Below are 20,890 nucleotides of genomic sequence, written 5' to 3'. Positions count from 1 at the left end.
TTTTGCAGCTGAGGAATCAACTAAGAGGCACTTTGACTTTTAAGAAAGCAGTAGGAAATAGTAGAAAAAGTACTGACCTTTCCAGAAATCTGGAGACTTGAGTGCAGCTTCAGTCTCAACCATCGATTGGCTGGTAACTCTAAGATTAACTCGACCCTTTTGCAGCTCATTTCCCCTCTTTGAGGTCTTTAATGTGCCTTCCGGCTTTAATGTCCTCCTAGCCAGAGCCAAACTGCGCTCCTTGTGATCTGGTGTAGCGGGTACCTGGACACCTAGTTTGATTAACACATCATTAAAGAAAGCTGGACATCCAGGTAAAATTACCTGGTTCCGTTGTGGCCCCATATAACATGCACAACACTTACCTGTTTTCCTGCTGCAGAGTAATCTCCTTGAGGGCACTGCCCATGTCTACTCACTGTAATACCCTCAGTACCTATCATCTAGTAAGCACTCAATACTTTGTTGAATGAGTGAACGCCTGTTTTGGAGAACGGCTATTGCTTTAGGCTTTCTCCCTTTGCATTTTTTTTTTTGTAAAGGAAAATAACAGTATTTAAAAACAAGTTAGTTCCAGAACTTGGTATCTGAGCCATTTATATGAGTAGTTTTCACGTGAGAAAGGATTCTTTTAAATTGAGTATGAACACCTTCCTTTCTCAGTAACTCATTTGTATTTATTTTATCAATAGCACATAGCAGGGATTCTGCATATTGTGATGGCCTCTTTAACTCCTTCATAGTAAAACATTCTTTAGGAATGGAAAGATAAAAACAGGTCCCATTTGAAAATTTAATTTGTAAGGATTTGTTCTGCTAATTACATCTTTTATTTCTCTAGTTACAATCGCTGGTTATGTCAAGCACGATCTGAGGATCTGTCTGATATCGCATCTCTCAAGGCCTTATACCAAACAGGTGAGCTTGTGGATATGGCAACTGATTCTTCTACTAAGGAAGGACCTACCTAGGATGCTGTTAGAGATTTCATTTTGCTCTGCTTTTGTCGACTTTATCTGTGAACAGAATGTACCAATGAAGATAGTTTTTGCTCATCATCACGATCTTAAAAATAACATCTCAACCGATAAATTTTTCAACTTGTAGTTCTACCTTGGCCAACTTCATTTCTTCATACTGTCCTTTTTGTTATCTTTTTCCAATTTTTTTTTCTGCTTTCAAAAGTGCCATGTACTTTCTATACAAAATTCGAACAAACCTTACATGAATGTATAATGGAAGCAGTGAAAGTTCTTAGATTCCTGCTCTTTCTTGTATTTCTTTTTCAGACAGTTCTTGTTAATTTTCAGATTTGAGTTTTCCTGGATCACTGATTTTGTTAAAAGTTGTTGTGAGCCTAAACAGGAAGCCATTTCTAAAAAGATCTTTGCCTTGTGACCTTACCGTTTACTGTCCCTGATTTCAAACCTATACGAGGCCTTATTTTAAAAGTCAGGGCCATCGTGGACACCTCATGAAGCAAAAAAAATAAACAAAAAGGAGCTGTTGTCCACATAGTAAGAGAAATCTGCAGATGAAATTTGAAAAACTTCTCCTGGTTTTCAATCTTTTACATTTGTGTAGACTATTTTTATAAGGTCAGCTCCCAGGACAAGTGACACTTTGGGATACATGTCTGGGTACTGATTGCAGTTCCTGTTTGTAGGTGTTGATCACTGCGGTCGCACAGTGATGGTGGTTGTTGGAAGAAATATTCCTGTCACATTAATAGATATGGACAAGGTAAGCCCGAAAAAGGCTCTGTTTAACAAATAATGTTGGTTTAAAACTAAGGAGAATGTGAATTTTGAATCGGCTTTAGAATATGAGATGAGGCAGAATTGTGTATCTCAGGCAGAGCAATAGCCCTGGTCGTGCAAGTCTGCACGTACCATTTCAGTAAGTTGCGGGTTTGGTTTTGCTCTGTAGCAGAAACAGAAATACTGGAATGCCATGATGTGACCTCCGAAACGCAGCTGCTTTGTTTTGGATATGACATACCTGGCAGTGTTTCGGTTGGACTCATTCTCTATTATAATTGTACTAACAATCAAAGTTTCTTTAAAAAAAGAAAAATTGTGTATCTATCTGAAGAGAAGAAACCAGAGATCTAATTAGCCCAATGTGTCATAATTCCATAATCCCTTTATTGGGAGGCAAAGGACAGAAATAGATGACTCATAAAAGAAATGGTATCACCGGTAAATAGAAACAAAAGATGGTCAATCTGACTAGTAGTCTAAAAAAAGTGAATTAAAATGAGAAATCTCTTTTCACCTTCAAATTAACCAGAACTTTTAAGTCATCGTGATCAAAGATAAATTGAAACCGTAAAAGGGGTCACAGCCATTGACCTAGTACGTAAGTCCATTCCTGAGAATTTGTACTAAGGAAATAATCCTAAGTGTGGAAGTAGCTGTAGGCCCTGAAACCACCCAAATTGGAATACTTAGGCAAGGAACAATTGAATTCACAGGATAAATGTATAGATCTTAAAACATTTGTTTTAGTGGAAACTCACTGCAGAGGAGAATCACTTTAACTAACGTATAATTCTTAGCCATAGTAAAAAAAAAAAAATTATGTAGTTAAAAACGTAAAAATATTACACACAATTTTGAGATAAAACACAGTTGTGCAAAAGCAGGTAATTGCTTCTGTCTAAGCCCTTAGATTCCTGGTCACTGGTGTTTGGGTTAAAAAAAAGGGTGAAAGCACTGAACCTGACGTGTTACTCACAGGCTAATTTATAGCACAAAATCATAACCTAAATTCCTAACAAGTGGTTTTTGTTCATCCACAGATGGAATGTTCTGTGACTCTTAAAAATTACGGTTATAGAGGGTGGGGTTTGGGGAGAAGGTGAAGGGATTAGAAAGTACAAATTAGTAGTCACAATATAGCCACGGGGATATGAAATATAGTTTGGAGAATATAATCAATAATGGTGTAAAGATTATGTAAGGTGACAGATGGGGACTGGACTTACCAGGGGGATCACTTCATAGACTGTGGAGATGCCTGACCACTGTGCTATACACCTGAATAATACTGAGCATCAACTATAATTTTATATGTATATATATATATACACACACACACACACACATACACACGTATGGTCATGGGATGTGGAGCACAGCATAGGGAACATAGTCAATGGAAGTGTAACAGCTGTATACGATGTCAGAGGGGTAGTAGCTTGGGGGGCTTATCACTCTGTGAGGGGTGTAAATGTCTGTTACATTGCTTTGTACACCTGAAACTAATGAAAACAAATTTCATTGAAATGCTTACATTAAATAGACCTAAAATGCTATTCTTTGAAAAAAAATTACCGTTATAGAGACAAGTACTACAGAGGAATGTTTATAATAGAAAGAATAGCAACAGTAGAAAAGTTATATATACACTGACTTTTAAGCATTAATGGTGAAAGTTGGAAAAAATATCTCAAAATGGATTTCATGGTTTGGAGGAGAATTTGCTTTATACATTTTTTTGTGTGTCATGTGGCTATACTTCTTTATAATGAAAAAAAATTAAGTTAAAGATGGGAATTTGAAGCTAAAAATGAGTATCTTAATTGCCCTAAGGACAGGATAGAGAGTGGACAGAAAGGACCAGAAGCAATCTGATAAGAGCAAAATTAATAATAAAATAATACAATAAAATATAAAATAATGAAAACACACACACACACACAGGAAAAACGCAACTGAGTTATATTTCTATATCACATATATAATATAATGCAAATGATACGATCAGTAAGTTTTTGCTTGTGGTCATTTGTATTAATCAGCATGACGTTTATTCTCACCATTAGTAATGAGATTGTTGCCAATAAAAACAGAAAGCCCTGCACCGGACTTGAGTGTGGACTTGAGCGTGCACTTGAGCGTCTGGATATTCATGATGTATCATTTCATATAAAACAATGAGCTAAATTGTGAGGTCAAACCAGGTACCAACTGGAAAGATACTGTGTTTCCTTCGTGCTCCCCTCTGTCTGCTCGGGAAGCAGTTGGACCCTAATCCATGCTACTCCACCTGTGGGGGTGCCAAGGCCTCCCTGTGCAGAATGGAGAAATAGCCTGTTTGACAATCCTTCGGTTGTTACCTCTTAGCTTCCCCCTTGTCAGTTTATAGCCACACCACTGGCTCATACTGGCCCTGCCTGTATTGTATATCTGCTTTGTGTTAGTTTCGCTTAAATTTCATTCTTCTTGTGACAGAATATGTCTCGAACTGATCTGGGTCACATTCAATTTGAGTCTTTCAGAGCTCTAGAAATGCTGCCCAGCCCATTGCCCTCTACTGGGTAAAGCTGTTCTCATTTTCTTCATTCAGATCCACATTCAAGGGGCTGAGAAAATTAGCCCTCAAAGCGAGACATGTGAGGCATCACTTAGCATGTCCTTTTATAGCAGTTCATGGTTACATGAGCCATGAGTCTGTAGCGCAGTAGAGACCGCAAAGACTTTCATTGAATTCAAGCACAAACTAAAAGAATGATTAAAAGTCTAGAAATTCTACTTCTGCTGAATTTGATATCATTATCCTAGAGAGGGAAAACCTGGTAGTTGACCGAAGAACTCTTTCGAGTTTATGAAGAGTTATTTGAGAGGAGGGAGACCAGTTGTTCTCCTCCGTCACTCAGAATAAGACCTCACGGAATCATACTGTACCATGTATGAGAATTACCAAACACCAGCCTGACTGACTCTCCTGCAGAACCTTCTAAAGGGAACTGATACTCGTAGTCTGAGACGTCACCTGCAACGCCTGGGGCATAGATTAGAGTCATCTCCTGGGTTTCTCCTCTTTCTCGGCCTCTGGGAAATAGACTACTGTGCAAAATGACCTTTACTCCTCTTTTTTCCTAGGCTCTCTTATATTTTATCCATGTAATGGATCACATTGCTGTGAAGGAATATGTACTAGTGTATTTTCACACCCTGACCAGCGAATACAATCATCTGGATTCCGACTTCCTGAAGAAGCTCTACGATGTCGTAGACGTCAAGTTAGTTACTTCTGCACATTATGAGGGGAAGCAGCTGCCTTCTGTCCTAATAGGAACCAGTAGCAAACGCTGTGTATTCTGTGAAAGTGTATTTCATGTAACAATGTATCATGTATTCTTCATGTATCATTCCTAGATTAGATGGTTTAATAATAGGAGGCCCTCCTTAACTCCAGTTTATCACATTTCAGTAAACTCATGTGTAACTTTTTGCCAAAATGGCTCTTAAACACCTTGAAAAAGGTTTGGGGTCATTACCAATATTTGTTTATAAAGTAACAGAAATACTACCTTCTATTTATAAGGTGTGTTATACTTATCAAAATACATTTATAAACCTTATTTCATTTGATCCAGTGACCCATGAGTTTGTTAATTCATAATCTGATCCCAGAAATTCTAGTGCCATATAAAAAATAGCACACAATAAATTTGTTAAATATGAATTTACATTGTCCTACCTATAGATCAATAAATATAGATATTATCTACATTTGAAAGATGGGAAAATATAGACATTCTGAAAGGCAAAGTATGTTGCCCAAGGACTCACACCAGAAAATGCAGGATTTGGACTTGAACCTGGGCCACTGACTTGGAGCCAGAAAATTATTTTCCTTAAAACCATATTTCCTCTGAAGTGATAATGGAAATTTTAACCAGAATATATAGAATACCCCACTGCAACAGAGATAAAATGTTCTGCTTTAATTTTTTTTTTTTCTCATTAATAGATTTCCTAAGTAAAAATAGCACTCTACCTACCCTCCTGGTAGTTGCTTTGTTATTGGGAGCTGTTTTTTTTATTTATCACTGTTTTTATGGACTGCATTGAAAAATCACTATTACAGTTAGTGTACAAAGAAGGCAAATTACTGTCAATTTCCAACTGTCTTATTCCTCCCATTAAATCTCATTGTAATTAGGAATGTTAAAGCTTTCATGCCTAACAGATACCCTTTTAGCTTTCTCTGAACGTGGGTTGTATAAGGCAGCTTCACTCCACTGTAATTCTGCCTGTTCTCTTTACTTTGATCAGGCCTCAACTGTGAAATGAAGAGTTTGTATTACTTCTCTGGAGTCCCCTTTAATGAACCTTATGTGACCCAATGGTGATTAATAGGCTGTTGAAATAATTTCCAGCACGCCTGGAGAGACTAGTGACTAGAGAGACTCGTAAATAAGAACATGATTCTGGAGCCATACTGCCTGGGTTCAATTTCTGGCTCTGTCACTTGATGGTTGGGTGACTTTTGGAGGGTTGTTAGAGTAGATACAATTATTAGTACTCAGCTCATAGAATTGTTATAAGAATTAAATATAAAGCCTTTGTATAATTTCTGGGGCATAGTCAACTCCCTATATTTATTGCTATAATATGACCATTGAAACTTTTAATTTCTAATTTTTGCGAATAATTTAAGTGGTTTTACTGTTGTTTAATTCATAACCTGATCCCAGAGAATCTAGCATCACATAAAAAAAGGCACCCAATAAATGTTTGTAAAACACGATTTTCCTTTGTCCTACCTGTAGGTGACTCTATTACAGCCAAGAAAATAGCTTCTATAAAACAGATACTTTAAATAATGACATGTTCTATGAATCGTTTTTGACATTTCCGCTAAAATTCAATAGGCTAGACCTGTTTAAAAATACAGTATTTTCTTCTCTGGATACTCAAGCAAAGAGTTAATGGTCCATAGCGGTGACTTGTTTTAGGCATGATTTATACTGACCCTTTTTTTTTTTTTTTTTTTTTTTTTTGAATCAGGTACAAGAGGAATTTGAAGGCTGTTTATTTTGTTCATCCAACATTTCGTTCAAAGGTACAGTATTTTTTTATTTACTTTTTTTTTTTTAGCTAAATCTTAAATTTAAACATACCGCCTGCCAGCATGGTAAGACAGATTTCAACATCTAATTCTCACTATGACCATTGTGGCTGCGAATTTCTTTGTTCACCCTTCCTGTTTAATTGCCCTCAACCTGCGGTCCTAAAGTTTTGATCTCATGTAACTCCAGGGGCTTTGCATGCAGCCCTCAGTAGCTGTCAGCCTCTCAGTCCTGGACCCTCCGTGCTTTTCCATCCAGGCTTTGCTCATGTTGGTCCAGAATACACTTGCCCTCCTCTGCTCATGGCTGACTCCTGTTTGGCCTTCCGACCTCAGCTCAACAATTACTTTCTGTAGAAAACCTTCTCCAACCAATCGTGCAGCTAGTAGGTACTGCTGCATTATACCCCTCAAGATTTGACCGTCTTGTATTATCATGATGTTTTTAATTCAAATTAGTTGTTTAATTTTCTGCCTTGTACACTAGCCTGCAAGATCCATGAGAGCTATCTTCTCTAGCTGTCTTGCTCACGGTTATATCCCTAATATCTAATCCTACACCTCAACTTCAGCAAGACATCTAGTCCTTTGGTCCTTTTACTTTTTCTGAAAGCGTCATCTCTGTTTTGTCTCTATTTCCTCCCCTGCCCAGCCTAAAATCCATGTTCCATCACTTCAGCCACTCTTGTCAATGCCTACACTAACCTATGACCTCTAAGCCTGTCATCACACTTGCCCATCAAAACCTGATCTTGAGATATTCCCTCCTTCTGCTTTCTTCACTCCTCTGGATTCCTGAGATGGAGAAATCGAGCCATGTGAATTGGGGCTGCTCAGCCAACTCACAGGGCTGCACCACTAAGAGGTCCTTCGATGTTTCACTTGACAGTGACCCCACGAGGCTCTCTGCTCTCCTCAAACCTTGTCCTACCAGCAGTTCCTCCCTTCAACAGGTGGGCTCACCTTGTTCTTCACCAAGAACATGGAAAACATCAGTAAGGAGCTCCGTCTTCTCTCTCCCACCTCAGAGTTACCTGCCATCTATTCCTATCATTGCCTCCTTCGTCTCTGTCTCAAAAACGTGTTTCTTCTGAATGAAGGGTGGTCCCTCTACCTGTGCTCTGGATCCTGTAGTAATAACAATAGCTATTGTTTTCTAAGTACCTACTGTGTGTCAGTTCTTCCCATGCATTGTCTCGTTTAAACCTTATAATACATCCACAAAATAGATGGTAGTAGTATTCCCACTTTACAGGCAAGGATTTGATGCTTAGAGAGATTATGTAACTTTTCCAAGGTCAGCAGCTACTAAGCAGCAAAGCCTGCATTTGAATTTAGACACTTTAATTCCAGAGCCTACACTTGTAACTACACAGTGGATTTCCATTTCCTCAGGGATCTCTCTTCAGTAATTACCCGCTTTCTCCTCTCCCATTGTTGTGCATCTAACTCACAAACTTCTAAACATGCTCAAGCCTCCACTTATCTCTCTTCCTCTTTACAACCAAAATTTTTCAGTGTAGTCTGTATTCTGTGCGCATCTCCATTTTCATGCGCTTTAAATTGCTCCAGTCTGTTTCGAATTGCCGCTATGGCAGCTAAAGCTGCTGAGACTAAAATCATTGGTGATCTCTGTTACTAAATTCAGCAGACACTCGTCTGTCTTTCTCTTACCTGTTTCCCTGTAGCCTTACACACAGTTGATCGCCTCTTCCTCGAAACACTTTGTAGTGGCTTCTTTGAAACTTACCTTGCCTAGTTTTTCTCCTCCTAGCTAGTTGTTCTCCGTGTCCTTTGCTGCCCCCTCTTTCTCTGCTCATCCTTTGAGAGTTAGCGTTCCCGAATCCTCTGCCCTCTCCTTTCATTCTGTACCTTTTTGTATTCTTGTGTCTCCAACAACCCTCCAAAACACGTGCAAGTCCCAAATATGTGTCTGGGGAGGCAGTGAAGCCTGGTGTGTAAAGCATGGGTTCGAGATTCAGGTAGTGAAGGTTCTGATCCCAGCGCGACCAATTACCAACTTGTCTCAGGCAAGTTATGTGACCTCTCTGTGCTTTAATTTCATCTTCTATAAAACGGGCATGATAATAGTACCTACCTGGTAGGGTTTTGGGAAGGATGAAATTAGTTAATACACGTTAAATGCTTAAAACATTGCCTGACATACACTGAACGCTCGGTCAGCGTTAGCTGTCATCACCATCAGCGTCATCCTCACCAATCATCCCTGTGCCTGTCTAACTGCTGATTGGATATCTTCACTTAGATGTCTTCCCAGGGCCCTGAAGTTCAACATTTTAAAAGCAGAATGAGTCATGTCCTCCTCCTTCACTCAGTCCCTGTCTTAGTAAATGGGACCACTGCCCACCCAGGTGCCTGAGCCAGAAACCGGGGGGGGGAGGGGGGGCACCCGTGGTACTTCCCCTACCTCCCATCTCACCAGGTCGCACCAGTTCTTGTGCCCTTGTCCGTGCCCGTCTTTACTCCCACTGCCTCTGCTTCAGTTCATCCCACCGTCATCCTTACCTGAAAGGAGACAGCAGCCTCCTAATCAGTATTCATGTTGTCCCGCCTCCAGTGTGGTCCTGTCCCAGGTGCTGGAGGCCTGCCTAGTGCAATTTTCTTATAACGTGAATAATATATGAAGCCACAAGTATTTAGGGTCATCTGCAAAAGTTTGTCAAGACTAGTCTTTGGCAAAAAAATAAAATTTAATTTTAAAAAGCTGAGTATATCAATGGGATTTAGAGAAAAGATGACCCAGATTTAGTGATTTATTGGATGAGTAGGAGTGAAAGAAAGGACTGTCATCCATGGTTCCCAGGTGTCATCAGATGTAGAGATCATGGATTGCGATATAAATTTGAGTCACCGTCAAGTAAATAGAGCTTTACCTCTTTAAATGTGTCGATGAATAAAATCACAGAGAGACTTAGAGCAAAGAGAACAACTAAAGACAGAACCCTGGCATCAAAGGAAGGAAACCAAGAAGAAGGAATCTAAAAATCAACAGGAAAACCAAGATTGACTAATGCTTTGGGAGGCGGCGGATGGGAAAAGCATCAAAGACGGTAGAAATAGTCATTATTTTAAAGCACTGTGAAGAAATTAAGATACGTAGTGAAAAGTCCTCATTATATTTCATAATTAAGAGATGAATGAAGACTTCAGTGAGAGAATGTTTTCCACCGTGGGGTTTCTCATGGTTTACAAAATTGTTTCTCATCCAACTACCATCTTTAGAATTTGCATGAAGTATTTTAGGTAATTATTTTAAAAACTATAAATTTCCTTTTAGAACAGCACAATAAGTGCTAATTAAATGCTTGTGGGAACACTGCTTGGTCAGGCTTAAAAAAGAAAAAGTGTAGTTTGTAAACAGTCAGTTAATGAAGGGCTTTTCCTGCTCTTCTGATTACATGGTCTTATCAGCTATGGTGTTAATATGTATGTTACTAACTTTCCCACTATTTTGTTACACTCGGGGTGGTTAATTTTTTTCTTTTATGACACTTAAGGAAATAGTGCTTGAGTATTTCCCAAAATCTTATCATTTATTTTTTGTTCATCTACTGAAATTTTTTCTTTAATGGAGACAAAGGATTAGCTTGGTCTTTAGTATGTCTTTGAAATAATGTCTTCTCTCCTACGTCTATTTAATATTGTACTGGACCTCCTAGCCAGTATAACATGGCAAGAAAAAGAAAATGCATCTAGATTTAGAAAGGAATAAATGAAACTGTCTTTATTCACAGATGATATGATCATCTATGTAGAAAACCCTATGTATCCTCAGACAAGCTACTAGAACTAATGAGTAAGTTTTATCAAGGTTTTAGGATTTAATAGCAATATTCAAAAATTGATTATATATATTAACAACAATCAAATTTAAAAGGCAATATCACTTATACTAGTACCAAAAAATATTAAGTAGTTAGGGGTAAACATGACAAAAGATGTGAAAGACTTGTACACTGTACAGGTTACATATACTGCAAAACACTGGTGAGAGAAATAAAACGAGACCTAAGTCAGTGAAGATATATTCTATGTGTGCGGATTGGAAGATTTAATAGTGTTAAATTGTCAGTTCTTGCTAAATCTGTAGATGCAATTCAGCCCCAACCAAAATTTGAGCAAGCTTTTTTGTAGAAATTGACCAATCAAAATGCAAAGTATCTAAAATAGCCAAAACAACTTTGGAGAAGAAGAACAGCGTTGGAGGGGAAACACTACCTGCTTTCAAAGCTCATTCTAAAGCTATAGTGTTCAAGACGTTGAGGTACTGGCACAGAGACAGACAAATAAATCAGTGGAGCAGAATAGAGAATCCAGAAATAGACTCATGTATATATGGATAATTAATTTTCGATAAAAGCACAAAATCAGATCAGTGGGAAAAGGATAGTCTGTTCAATAAACGATACCAGAACAATTGGATATCCATATGCAAAAAAAATGAACGATTCATATCTTGCGTCATATACAAAACTGAAGTGAAAATGGATCAAAGACCTAAATGTACAAAACTGAAACTTACAGAAGAAAATATAGGGGAGTGAGTTTTGTGGCCTTTAGTAAAGCAAAGATTTTTTTTAGATACAATACCAAGAGCATGATCCATAAACGAAATTGGACTTCATCAAAATGAAAAACTTCTGCGCTTTTAAAGATAGTTATAAGAATGAAAAGATAAGCCACAGCCCAAGAGAAAAATCCTTATGAAGCATTTATCTGATAAAGGACTTATCTTTAGAATATGTAAAGAAGTCTTAAAATTCAATAATAAGGAAACAGCTCAACTTAGAAATGGGCAAAAGATTTGTACAAACACTTCAACAAAGAAGATACACAAATGGCAAATAAGCACGTGAAAAGATGTTCAACATAAGTAGTCATGGGGAAAGTGCACATTAAACCCAAATGAGATACCCGTTATATTCCTATTAGAATGGCTAAATTTTAAAAGACGAACCATACCAAATTGGTGAGAGTGTGGAGGAGCTGACACTGTCAGACAGTGCTGATCAGAATATAAAATGTTACAAAAACTTTGGGACACAATTTGGCAGTTTATTTAAAGAGTTAAATATGTTCCTACTTTCCAATGATCTAACCCGTCCACTCCTAGGTATTACCCAAGACAAGTGAAAACATATCCATACAAAGACTTGTACATAAATGCTCCTAGCAGCTTTAAGATAGCTAAAAACTAGAAACAACCCACGTGCCCATCACTTGGAGAACTAATCACCAAACTGTGGTCTATCCATATAGTAGAATACTACTCAGCAGTAAAAGAGAATGAACTATTTATATACGCAACAACTTGAATGAATCTCAAATAACTATGCCAAGTAAAAGAAGCCAGAGAAACAAGTTTACGTACTGTTTGCTTCCACTCATAAAATCTGGGGAATGCAAACTAATGTATAATAATCACAGGAAGCAGAGCCATGGTTACCTGTGGACAGGGAGAAAGGACAGGAGAGAGGAGTTCCAAAGGACCCTGGGGACCCTTGAGAGTGATGGGTCTGTTCATTTTCTTGATTGTGGTGATGGTTTCATGGGTAGATACATATGTCAGAACTTAACAAAGTGTATACTTTAAATATGTGCAGTTTAGTGTATGACAATTATATCTCAATAGCTGTTTTTAAAAATACTGCAGTGAGGTACCACTTCACTGCCCACAGATTGGCTAAGATTTTAAAGACCAACAATACCAAAATTGCCAATGATGTGGAGCCACTGGAATTCTTCCACATTATAAGTGGGATTTGGAAATTGTGCGACCACTTTGAAAAAAATGTTATGACAATTTCTTATAGACAATACACTCGTATACCTAGTCTGTGACCCAGCAATTTTACTGCCAGGTATTTATTCAAGTGAAATGAAAACATGAGCATAAAAAGACTTCTGTGGGAATGTCTGTCCAGCTTTAGTTTCCAACAGCCCAGGGGTCCTTCAGTAGGATTGTAAATAATTAAACTCTGATATATTCCTGTAATGGAATATTTCTTGGCAATAAAAAAGAATATACTACTGATACACGGCGTGGAAGAATCTTGAACATCACGCTGAGTAACAGAAGCCTTACATGAAAGAGTCACTGTGTGATTCCATTTATATGAGATTCTAGAGTGGGCAAAAGTAATCCATGGTAGAAAAAATATCAGAACTGTTTGCCTCTGGGGAGAGGGGTTTAAAGGAACTTACTGGGGGGATGAGAATGTTTAATATCTTAATAGGAGTTTTGCTTATACAGTGTGTATATTGGCCTAAGCAGCAAAAGTACACTTAAAACCTGTGCATTTCATTGAATCTAAATTTTATAGCAGAGAAAATGAACAAATATTGAACTCTTTAAAAATATGAAGGCCATATTTGGAGAACGTTTACTGATGTCTGCAGTTTACTTTGAAATGCAGCAAAACAGTAGGATGGATCAACAGATGGATAGAGGGATGGGTAGACACATGATAAAGAAAATAAAAAGAAAACGTTAACGATTGAGTGGTGGCTATACCAGTACTCACTGGTAAAGTTGAAATTCTTCCAACTTTAGTGAACACTTTCATAATTTTTTTAGTGGAAAACTTGTTTTACTTCTGTCGCAAATTCCAGCTTATCAGAAAAGTGTTCTTTCGTACCACACGAAAATATGTAGCCACTGTTTGCTAAGATCTGACTTTAACCCTCCCCTAACACTAGAAAGTCAGTAAATAACTATCCCTCTTCATGTGACATCAATTGATAGACATTATCAGAAATTTCAGTGTTAGAGTCCCTAGCCTTGGTTGTCACACCATTGCAATTGCTTCGGATGGGATTCAGTGTGAATGGCAGGTCCAGCAGATCTATAAAGTGAAAGTCGTCCTGTTACCTCTCTGTGATATTTGGGGTTGGAGAAAAGGCGGGAGGATTGAGAGAATAGCACCATCATTTTATACTAAGTCAAGAACTATAAATGGAGTGTTTGTAATTATAAAATAATGAGATGAAATCAAGGGATAATAAAACAATCGAGTCATGCTGTTCTGATTTTCATACTCCTCAGATCTTTTCCAGACCACTCCACCCAAAGTGATAATTGACTGCTCATATAAATCACTACTCTTTTCTTCTTTGAAATTTACTAATAGAATGCAAGCTAAATGAATTCAAACCCACTGTTCTTTCTGGCTCTGGTGGATTGAGTACACACGTGTGTGAACCATCTTTTCCTAGTTTATATTGTTTTGTGGCCCTGTGTTCTTGGCATTGCATTTGTGAATAATTGGGTGAAAGAATCTCTAGCATGCACAAAATATCACAACAGTCCTTTTAAGTAATGCAATTTACCTAAATAAGTGTACATTTATAACTTAATTGAAAATTAAAAGCCCGACTATATAAAACTAAAATGAAAAAAAACAACAACAAAAAACACGATGCTCTTGGGTCTTCCTGAACAGAAAACTTTAAGTTTCCACGTCTATCTACTTGGAGTAATTTTCTCTTGCTAATACTTGAAGGATGTGAAGGAGGTAATGAGAGAAAAGGTGACAGAAAAATGTGTTTCTCTTTCAAAGACTGTATGCCTAAGGTCACCGCCTGTTCTTCCCTGACCGAAACTTCTTGAATTCACCACCACCACCCACCATGTTGTCTGCATGGGACAACGTAGTCAAGAATCATTTCATAGAATTGTGTAAGGGAGACCTTCCAAATCGTTTGGGTCCACTTTGCTCATTTTATAGATGAAGAAACTGAGTCTCAGATAGAAGTACAATTTATTTTTATTGTGGAATGAAAGAAAATTAGACCATCCCTAAATAGTAGGTCCAGAAACTCTTATTCCTCCATTTTAATTCTTTCAACACATATTGAATTCCTCTCTTTTTATGTTGGGCATTCGTTAGCCCCTGTGAATACGGTATTGACAAGACATATCGGGGAGTTTACCGTCTATTTAGAGACTCAGGTAATACAATACAGGACGTTAATTATGTAATACTGTGAGTAAGTAAACACTGTTACTGGAACACTTAAAGGAAGCTCCTTTTCCAGCTTTGGGTGGAGAGTGGTCAAGAAAGCTTCCTCACGGAGGTGAATTCTCACCTGAGCTCTGAAGGACCGTTAGGCAGGTAAACGATTGAACAGGTACCAGAGCTAAAAGAGCAGCATGTAAAAAGAAACAATGGTAAGAGACTGGTACAGAAATTCCCTGTATAGTCTCTTCCAGCTCTGTAATCATACCTTTTTCCAGGCAGCACAGTTCCTTGCATATAATCGGCAGTCACGGTTTTCTTTGGGCCAGTCATTGCATTCAGTACATTTTACCTCAGGTAGTTATTCTTAACGCTCATAATCTAGCACCCCTGCTACTAGAATGTATGCTCCCTGTAGAGGAATGGCCATATCCCATTGCCCTGTACCACCCACAACCTTGCAAAATGCTTAATTAGCCCACAGTGGATGCTAACTCCTCGCATAACTGTCTCCTAACACATCCTGGACAGTCTCTGTTCTGACTTTACAACCTTATTTTTTAATTCTTTCCTGAATCTCTAAAATCTCCATGGTCTCTCCATAGCTCTTTTTAGTTTATCAGCTATCTCTGTAACTGGTTGTGGAGTTCCTAACCCGGAATTTTCACTAATCCAGTTTACATAACTTTATCAATTAGGTATATAACCCCATGAGTTTTCAATACAACTGGTGTGAAAAAACAAAACGAAAAACTGATTTTTGGAATGCAATTAAGTGACTTTAATTTTATTTAAATTAACTCTGTTCCAGCAAGGCCAAGTGCCTCCCTGCCCACCATCTCCCTCCAAATAAACTTGGTAAGATGGGTGGGGTGAGGGGAATGTTTTATTGGAGGCCCTATACCAGTCATTGATAACATAGCCAAAATAGAACAGTGACCCAGGTCATAAATCGTTGTAAACTAGACCTTCATTCTTTTCTTTATCAAATACTTGAGAATGCAGGGTTCTATCTGTGCCTTATAAAACTTTAGACTGTTCTCTAATTGTCTGCCAGGTAGTACTAGGGAGATTAGAGAAACGAATGTAAGTAACCGAAATACCAGGAAGTAGGAATAAGTGCTGTAAATGAGACCTAAACATAAGGTGGTATGAATTCAACAGGGAGGATAATGTGTTTGGAACCGGAAGGGAGAAATGGCGGGATGCGTCTGTAAGTTTGGAGAGCGTTCTGATAGAGATGAGTTCTGTGTTGTCTGTTATCCCCTGCTTTTTCTCATGAGCAGCCAGGAAGGAAGTGTATTTGTTAGGGGCTTGGAATAGATGGAAGGTTTGGAACAACCACTGAAGAACGTGACATAAGAGGTCAAAAGAAATTCACAAAATTATTAGCATCAGTGGCAGGTGCCCAAATGGCTTGTATTTATAATGTACCCAGTTATCCATTTGGAGTGTTATTATGCCAATGAACTGAGAATTGACATACGCGTTGCCTTCCTTTATATAAACATAAATTCTCTGTTTAGTATATAATGTATGTGCACACGTTACTGTGATCTGACTCGTGTATAAAGGCTGCCTCCTCCCATCCTCTGTACCTCTTCTATATTCCATGTGTATAAATACTGATTTATGTAAAATGAGGGTAACAGCGTTATCTTAGCTATCTCAGAACTGGTGTGTAAGCTGTTGGTAAAAAATGACCAATTAGGATTGCTAGTTTAGGTAGAATAATAATTCGTAAGTTCTAGCTATTACCGAGTTTATGTCAGTACCGTCTGCTGTCAAGAATTCTCTGATTTTGGAACCAACAACTTTTGCAGACTAGCTTGTATAGAGGGATTGCGTGTTGCAAAGTGAAATGAGCAAAGGCGCCCCACACCCAGGAGATTCACCATGATTAACTAAGAAACTGCATGCTGAGTGTTAACTGAAAAATAAGTGTCTTAAATTTGGGCAGAGATTTCCGTTTCAATCTCATTTGAAAAAATGAGAAGAGTTTGTGAAATTTGGAGATAGCGACCATTTTCAGAGTCCCCGTGAATCAGTTCTACCAAATGTGCAGTGGTTTTGACCACACGCACACTGAGAGTGTATGTCGGCGTCACCACACACAACACGCACAGCACACAGATGTATAACGGAAACACACGCTCCAGGAAACAAAGCCCATCCTGCTACACTCCGTAGTAATTGTTACTCTAGTATGTCCTTTTTTTTAAATGCCACTTAACATCCACTAAGCAAATTACATAATTCACTGATGAACTGAAACCTAGACTTTGAAAAACACTATTTAATACAAGAATTTTCTGACATCAGTTTCGATTTCTAAATAGTTTTTATCGAGCATAAATTCTCAAAATCAAGTTTGGATTTCTTACTCTGGCATATTTTCTCTTCTATTACTCAGGTATCAACATGGTTTTTTACCACCTTTTCTGTCTCAGGACTGAAGGACAAAATCCACCACGTGGACAGCCTCCACCAGCTCTTCTCTGCCATATCCCCAGAGCAGATCGACTTTCCTCCTTTTGTCCTTGAATACGATGCCAGGGTAAGTACCAGCAGTAGTCCCTCCCCTGGAGCAGTATCTTAACGTTCTGTAGGGCGGTGCTTGTAAGTACAGCATCGCTTCGTTGTAAGATGGTGGGAACGCAATTAATGTGTTTCTGTGAACTGGATGATGTCATTTAGCATGCTTTTCCTACAGTAACTTCAGGAAAATGCTTTGTCCTCAGAGAGGGCTTTTTCCCCAGTCAGCTTTGCGATGGGAGATTTTCTTGCTGTAGGTTTGAAGCTAATGCTTGGTTGTATCGTCAGTTTTCTGCCACCTTTGAGACATGCCTCTGCCTAGTTTCCTTAAGAGTGAATGGCTTTTCCTCTACAGAAATAAAACCTGAAGAATGTATTAGTGTCCGTTTTCAGCATTAATTGTAAACCAGGTAGCCTATCTTAGGATCTACTAGAAGTTTCATTTTGCTAAAAGTGGGAATCATGTTTTCAGGCACATCAACCACTAATATTAGTCTTATTACTTATAGATGCATTTATGAATCTATTACTTAAATCTATTATTAAAGGGCTACTCTTGAATGCGTCAAAGCTCTTTTCCATTGTGTTTATTCACACCATCTTTAGTAGACACACACACACACACACACACACACACACACACACACACACACACACACACACAGAGTGAGTGACATGCTTGGCCAAAAGATCATCCGTCTCCTCATTTAATTGTTGCTGATTACATATCTTCCTGCATGAATCAGGGACTTTATTTGAAGGTTATCTGAAGTTTGGAATGAATTATTGTACCACATGGATACAGTAAAATAAATATCCCACAACACATTTTCTCTCTTAGCATTTCTGTTCTCCTTTCTGTGAAGAGCAAAGTATTTCATGTGCTCTGTGGCTAATAAAATTTTCATGTTTGGCTTTTGCACACAGAGGACTTGTAAGTGGAGCAGCTGGACCATAAATACAAAGATTGTTGACTCTATGGGAGGGGAAAAGAACATCAGCCCTAGCCTTATTGCAGATTTTCCCGAGGAGAAAATGGCCTTCCTGTTACTCTTTTGAACTCTATACATCACTTTTCTTAATATTTTTAAAAAATGGATAGCAGAAAATGTGAAAGTCTCTAAAAGACATCTTGACACCAAAAATTTGGAGTGACAATTCAAAGCTGGTGTCTGGCTTTATAATTTATTTTCTGGGGTAGAAATATACAAGTTGGGTTGCTTTGGTTAGAAAACCCAAAGGGCTGTTTTTCAAGCCAACACATTGTCTATGTACTTAGAAGCCTAGCAAGCAGGATTTCGTTAATATTAACTCCACACTCAGGCCTGGTTTTAGTTTTTGTTTGCTTTAGGTTTTTTGTTATATTTTGTATATCAAGTGCAGGCCTCATTAATAACACCATTAATCAAAATTAAATAACCTATAATCTAACACTTGGGTCATTGGATCATCTCTCTGTACCTGTACTAGAGCTTTCTAAAACTGAGATATTAGGCCATCTGTGTATAAAAGCCAAAGGGAGGAATAACAAGAGGGAAGAAAGAAAAGAAGGTGTCGGGACATGACGTGGAAAGGGCAGGCAGAGGGCACGTCACTAGATACTAGAGCTTACATATTATCTGCAGTATATTGACCCTTGAACGATACTGGAGTTTGGGGCGCCAACCCCCCCACACACACATACACACAGTTGCAAATCGCGCATAAATTTTGATTTCCCCCAAAACTTAACTACTAATAACCCACTGTTTACTGGAAGCCTTACAGATCACTTAGTCGATTATTAAATATTTTAAATATGTGTTATATACTCTAGTCTTACAATAAAGTAAGCTAGAAGGAAGAAAGTGTTAAGAAAATCCTAAGGAAGAGAAAATACATTTACAACACTGTAATGATCGATACCATAAGTATACATCGTCTGTTTACAAGACGAATCACGTCAGTAGCTACAATCAATATTGTCTTATATGATACAAAATGCTGTAGATGTTAATACGTATTACTAACACTAGACATCAAAATGAAAAGATAATGTGAAAAAGAAATTCATATTTATTTACAGGTATAACGATTCATGCATTGATAATGAAGAAGCAGCAGTGATTGCTCTCTGTTGGCCTAGTGTCATCGAGACTGTCGCTTTGCGGTAGCCTAGCCTACACACTAATGAATGGTTATAAAAATGGTGCGGCGTACATATTCGTAACGCAGTATTGGAAACATAGTTACATCTTTTTAAAAACCACTTACCTGTGATTGTAGCCTGATCCGCAGTTGCTCCAGTTACGAGAGAGGCGTACCTTATGGTAATATAACTCTTTGAAAGCAAAGTTATAAAACAGAAAACTAACACATGATTACTTTTATATTAACTGTCACTTACCTTATACCTATGTAAGGACAGGCTATCCACTCCCATACAAGTCCTGCTCATGATGGTTTTTTTTTTTTGCACGACGTTCTATACAATGAATGTTTAGGCGACGATGATGATGAAAAAAGCATGTCATACAGTTCTTGCCGCACAATTATTCAGTTTTCACATGAAGACACGCAACAGATGAGTTTTTTAACTGTGCGGCATGAGTATTTACTGTTAGTTAAGTAGAAGGGGATCATTGTAAACATCTTCACCCGCATTGTCTTCATGAAGCGCAGGCTGAGAAGTTGGAGGAAGAAGATGGGTTGGTCTCGCGGTCTCAGGGGTGACGGCGAAAAGGTGGAGGAGGCGGGCGGGGAAGGCAGAGAGTCAGCTGCTCGCTGTAACGGTACAGAAATACACTATAATTTCTGTCTGACTGTTGGCTTTTTCATTTATCTACAACTGTTTCCAAACGGTACCACCATTTGCTTTAGTTTCAGTGCCCATATCATTGAAGGGTCCGTGTCATAAAAAGTCAAATCAGCCTTAACTCATCGGAACCCTGCTACCAGATCGTCTCGTGTCAACTTGCTTTCTGGCCCTGCCTCCTCTGCATCTTCTTCCTCACCGCCTGGCACTGGTTCCGAAGCACTTGTTTCTGTCAAGTCATCCTCTGTCAATTCCCCTGGTGTGGTGTCTATTAGCTCTTGAATTTCTCCAAGAACCGTCTTTGAAACCGTCCACCCCCAACCTTGTTCTGCCCTCGCCACACTCTTTCATGATTTCCTTGATTGGCTCTGTCGTGAACCCTGTGTGGTCATGCACAGCATCTGGACACAGTTTTCTGCAGCAGGAATTCATTGTTTTGGGCGTGATGGCTTTCACAGCTTTTTCTGTAACAATGATGGCATCTTCAGTGGTGTCATCCTGCCAGACTTTCATGATGCCCTCTCTGTTAGGGTTCTCTTGCATCATGTTGACAGTCCTTTCCATAGGTACCATTGGTGAGGAGCCTTACAGTTCTTTCTGCCCCCTGATCCAGAGGCTGAATCGGAGATGTTGTGTTTGGGGGCAAACAGACCACTGGCACACCTTCGGTGTTGAACTCATGGGGTGCTGGGTGGCCAGGACCAATGTCCGATAGCAA

At 38.6% G+C, this 20,890-nt stretch overlaps 1 protein-coding gene across 5 annotated transcripts in view; it reads left to right on the top strand.

Annotated features, from left to right (window-relative positions):
* Window positions 1-20,890, top strand: part of GDAP2 (ganglioside induced differentiation associated protein 2) — a 65,720-nt gene that overhangs the window by 31,011 nt on the left and 13,819 nt on the right. For 4 of the 5 annotated variants that reach the window (XM_019730599.2, XM_074318971.1, XM_019730600.2 and 1 more), the window contains 5 exons: window positions 842-918; window positions 1,667-1,743; window positions 4,890-5,029; window positions 6,804-6,858; window positions 17,257-17,400. In XM_019730599.2, coding sequence (XP_019586158.2) covers window positions 842-918; window positions 1,667-1,743; window positions 4,890-5,029; window positions 6,804-6,858; window positions 17,257-17,400 — 493 coding nt within the window. Of the gene's footprint in view, window positions 1-841; window positions 919-1,666; window positions 1,744-4,889; window positions 5,030-6,803; window positions 6,859-17,256; window positions 17,401-20,890 lie in introns of those variants that run through there. The other variant, XM_074318973.1, reaches the window with a different exon arrangement.

The sequence above is a fragment of the Rhinolophus sinicus genome, linkage group LG14 (assembly GCF_036562045.2).
Source record: "Rhinolophus sinicus isolate RSC01 linkage group LG14, ASM3656204v1, whole genome shotgun sequence".
Taxonomy (NCBI): domain Eukaryota; kingdom Metazoa; phylum Chordata; class Mammalia; order Chiroptera; family Rhinolophidae; genus Rhinolophus; species Rhinolophus sinicus.
The sequence above is the reverse complement of the archived record's forward strand: the minus strand, read 5'-3'. Positions and strand labels throughout refer to the sequence as shown.